General features: G+C 55.0%; 1 protein-coding gene across 1 annotated transcript in view; it reads right to left on the minus strand.

Moving 5' to 3' along the window:
• The window catches only part of LOC102038185 (phospholipase A2, membrane associated-like), a 1,953-nt gene extending 1,147 nt beyond the window's left edge, over positions 1–806 (minus strand). The window contains exons 1-2 of the mRNA XM_005428177.1: positions 770–806; positions 11–103 (exon numbers count right to left, since the gene is read on the minus strand). Coding sequence (XP_005428234.1) covers positions 11–103; positions 770–806 — 130 coding nt within the window. The remainder of the gene's footprint in view (positions 1–10; positions 104–769) is intronic.
• Positions 807–4,342: the final 3,536 nt, after the last annotated feature.

The following is a 4,342-nucleotide window of genomic DNA, read 5'->3' on the forward strand; positions in this document are numbered from 1 at the left end:
ACGACCCCGCCGTACCAGCTGTAGGACAGCGGGGCGCTCCTGCCCGTGGCCGCCCGGATCATCCGCTCCAGCTCCAGCACGCTGCCGCCGGCCCGGAGCAGCCCTGGGGGCACAGCGGGGCTGGGCAGGGCGGGACCCGCGAGCATCCCTGCACCTCGCACCGGGCACGGGCATCACTCTGCTCTGGCACTGCCCAAACCGGCGCTTCCAGGAGTGGAGCCACGAGAGGCTTTATCCCCTCCTCCAGAATTGCAGAATCGTGGAATGGTTTGGGCTGGAAGGAACCTCCAAGCCCATCTGGCTTTGTTCCACCTCCTGCCATGGGCAGGGGCACTTTCCACTCTCCCAGCTTGCTCTAAGCCACATCCAGCCTGGCCTTGGACACTTCCAGGGATGGGGCAGCCACAGCCACAGCCTCCTCTCAGGGAGGATGGCTTTTTCAGTCTGGCTTTCACAACCTCTGGATTTAGTCTGGCACAAGATATTTTGCCCTCTAGACTGGCTCTGCTGTGCTGCAAACTGCAATCCCCCATCACCAGGATCAGCCGTGGGCTTGACACAGGCAGGAAAGGTGACAACAGGCTCCAGGGCCTCCCAAAAGAAATCTGGACATCCCAAAGGCTCCCCCTCACCAACCCCCAAAACTGCAGCAGCTCTACACAAAGCACTGGAGAGAAACTGCCAGATTTAAACAAAAACCTGAACTGTGCACAGAGGCTCAGGGTTTGGAGGTGGATTCTGGCCTGGCCAGGGAGAGCGGGGCACTTACCACAAGCCAGGAGCACGGCAAGGAGGAGATTCCTCATGCTGGGCTGCCCTGCAGAGGGAACAACAAGGATGGGTGATGATCCAGGCGGGACAGAAGCTTCTCCAGTGCCCGGAGGAGCTGGGTGCACCCGGGCAGTGCCTCAGGTGACGTTGCTGTCACTGTGGGTGCACAGCCCTGGAAGCATCCCCGGGTGAATCCTGGCTGCTCTGTATCCCAGTTTGGGATGTGGGGCTTGGCAGGGATGCAGTGGTTTGTCCTGCCTGGGCTGCTGGAGCAGCTCAGGAGCTGCAGCCTTCCCCCCCACCCTGAGCTGCCTGATGAGCACCAGGGCAGTGAAATCCCCTCTTCTTACCCTGCCTGGACCTGCAGTGCAGTGCTGCCAGCTCAGCAGGGTGGGTTTATATCCCTGTGAGGCCCACCCCCTCCTCTGTCTGTGCTGATGGTGTCAGTTGTCCTAAGCCAGGTTTGCCTGGAACAGGGAGCTGATTCCCATCCTTCTGTTCCCCAAAAAACAAGAGTTTTCCCACTGCAGTGAGCACCAACTCTTCCTCCATCCTCTTGCTCATCACTGGGCACGAGTCCATCTCCATCCCTGCATGAGGCCACTCAAGGCCTTGGCCATGGCCATGGTTTTAAATTCCATGGGATTTGGTGGCTGGAGAAGTGGGACAAAAGTGATTTACACTCAGGATGGCACCTCAGAGGCCATTGAATCCTTGTTCCAGGTGTGGAGGCAGCACTTTGGGCTCAGTATTTCCTCAGTTTTGCCAACTCAGTCCCTGAAGCCCCAAAGATGCTTTCTCTTGGCTCCTTCCTTGCTGCTGCCTCCCCAAATCCATGGCTGCATCCAAATCCAGCTGTGCCAAATTGCAAGGGAGAACAGCAAACACCAGGATTGCAGTTCCTGGGTCTGCAGCTTTCCTGTCCTGCCCTCAGGTTTTCGAGGCAAGGGGTCTGTGAAATTATACCACCAACAGCAAAGGCTGGAAAAGCCATGAAAGGAAAGGAAAAGCCATGAAAACCCAACTTGGAATGCTTTGGGAATACAGTTTATTTAATTACCATAGCCCAAACACAATACAGAGACACGGGGGAGACAGAAAAGCAGAGAAGATAAGGAACAAAAGCTGCTGTTTTCCCTTGAAACCGTGGGGCCAAGAGCAAACACAGACACAAATGCAGGTATCAGGCAGTATGCAGGGCCCCACCCTCAGGGATTAACCACGCTCCTGGGGAAGGGAATTTGGGGCTGGGAATTGTGAAGAAATGACCTCCAGACTGGTCTGGAGTCAAGAAGAGAAACCTTGGTTGAAATTCCTGAGAGCCACCAAAGCTGACACTGGAAGGGATGTCACCTCTCAGCTGCCCTCCAGGGTGGCAGAGCTGTCTGTCCCAGGGTTTTCCTTCCCTCTAACCCTTGATTTCCTGCTGCACGTGGAATAAAACCCCATCCAAGCCTGGTAAGGATGGGGAGTGACATCTCACCTGCCTCCCCACTCGCCATCTGCACAAGAAACCACTCCAAAATACCCCAACCCCTGCTTTTCCCACCTGGCTTTTGAACCCAGGGCATCTCTAATAATAAATTAATCAACCATTTTCCCCCCTCCTCCACAAAATATTTCCAAAATTGCAGAAGGTTTTCCCCACTGTGGTAGTTGCTGTCTGTGCTGCCCCTGCTTTGCCATTGCAGGCCCTTGGATTTGGGGGGGAAATCTGAGGTTTTGCTGTAGAGTTTTGATAAATCTGTGTGGAAAGCATTGTCCAGAGACATAAATGGAGAGCAGAGAGCTGGGGTCATGTGGATTTGGGATCCACACGTGGTTTTAACCAAATCCCCTCATTTTAAGCCCTCCTTCTCTGTGGAGGACCCATTCAGGGGAGGGCCCACATGAAGCTAAACCCTGTCTTTAACTAACCCACCAACTCGAGGGCTTAAAAACCACCCGTGGAAGTTATTATCCCATTGGAAATGTGGAAGTTTTCACCCTTCCTATGGAGCAAGGAGAGCTGGCTATCACCCACCCATCTGTTTGCTCAGGCCCTTACTGAAGTGCAAATACCCCGTGTGCTTTGATCTGCAACATTGCTAAACATCCTGGGCTGGGGTGAGCTGATAGGAGGCTATTTCCCTATTTATTTTATTTCTTTTTAGTGCACAGGTTGGCCTTGATCCTCCCGCCCTGCAGGGTGGAGACCCCAAGTTGATGGTGGAAATTTCTTGCTTGTTTCTTGCTGCCTTCGATGGGCATCTGGCAGTGGGAGCAGCAGCTGCTTAAGTAGGAGTGGGTTTGGAAAGGGACTAGTGGGGGGAGATGGGAAAGGTTGGTGTTATGTGGGGTGTTCCCAGAAGGAAAACTGGGATGTTTCCCAGAAGGAAAACTGACTCAGGGATCAGGGGGGATCAGGAGGACTCCCCCTCCCTCCCAGCTGCAGCTTTCCCAGCACAAAGAAACTCCCCCAAAAGAGTTGGTTTAGGTCCCCTTGTGATCTTGTGTGTAAAGTGTGATTTTAAAAAGGTGTTTTCCTCAGAATTCATCAATTTGGGGTTATTTGTCTGGTTTGATTCAGTGGTCACTGAATCACAGGGAGGTTAAACCCAGTCTTGTGCTCCCATCCTGCTGCCTTTGCTCAGGAGGGGCTGTAGCACCTTGGTTTCAAAGTGTTGGGGCTAAACCCCAAAGATTTGGGTGTTTCAGCAGGGTGACACCGCTGTGGTTTTGCTTTGGGTGAGTTGGAGGAATGGGAATTCCTGCAGGAGGGCTGGGACACCCCAGTGCCAGGGTCACCTCTGGCTGGGGTTTGTGAGAGGCCCTGAGGCACCCCTGCTCTCCCCACTCCATGTCTGGCAGGACAAAGCTTCCAGAACCTTCCCAAAGTCACGGGGCTGTTCCTGTGCCACGCCAGGCCTGGGGCTGTGTCACAGCCCTGTGCAGAGCCCACAGCAGGTCACAGGTGTCCCTGAGCCTGGGACATCCCCGGGACCCCCTGGGACAGCACAGCTCTGGCTCCTTCCACCCGGGACAGCCTGGTTGTCCCCGTCCCATATCCACACCGGGACACTCCAGCTATTCCCAGCCCTGGGTCTACCCTGGAACATCTCAGCTGCCCCATCCCTGGGCCTGTCCCTGGACATCCCAGCTGTCCATCCCCCGATCCTTGGGTCCATCCCGGGATGTCCTGACTGTCCCCCCACTATTCCCATCCCTAGATCCACCCTGGGACATCCCAGCTGCCCCACTCCTGCCTGTTCCCATTTCCATTCCCATCCATCTCTGTTCCATTCCTACCCCTGTACCCTTTCCCATTCCCGTTCCCATCCATCCTGGTTCCCATTGCTGTTCCCGTTCCTATTCCCATCCCTGTTCCTATTCCCCATTCCCATTCTCTGTTCCTGTTCCCATTCTCATTCCCGTTTCTGTTCCCTTCCCCATTCCCATCCCTATCCCCATTCGCGTTCCCATCCCTACTCCCTGTCCCTGTCTCTGTTCCCATCCACATTCCCATTCCCACCCCTATCCCCCTCCTTGTTCCCCTTTCCCCATTCCTTTTCCCCATTCCCTGCTCCCATTC

Source organism: Geospiza fortis, unplaced genomic scaffold (assembly GCF_000277835.1).
Source record: "Geospiza fortis unplaced genomic scaffold, GeoFor_1.0 scaffold353, whole genome shotgun sequence".
NCBI lineage: Eukaryota > Metazoa > Chordata > Aves > Passeriformes > Thraupidae > Geospiza > Geospiza fortis.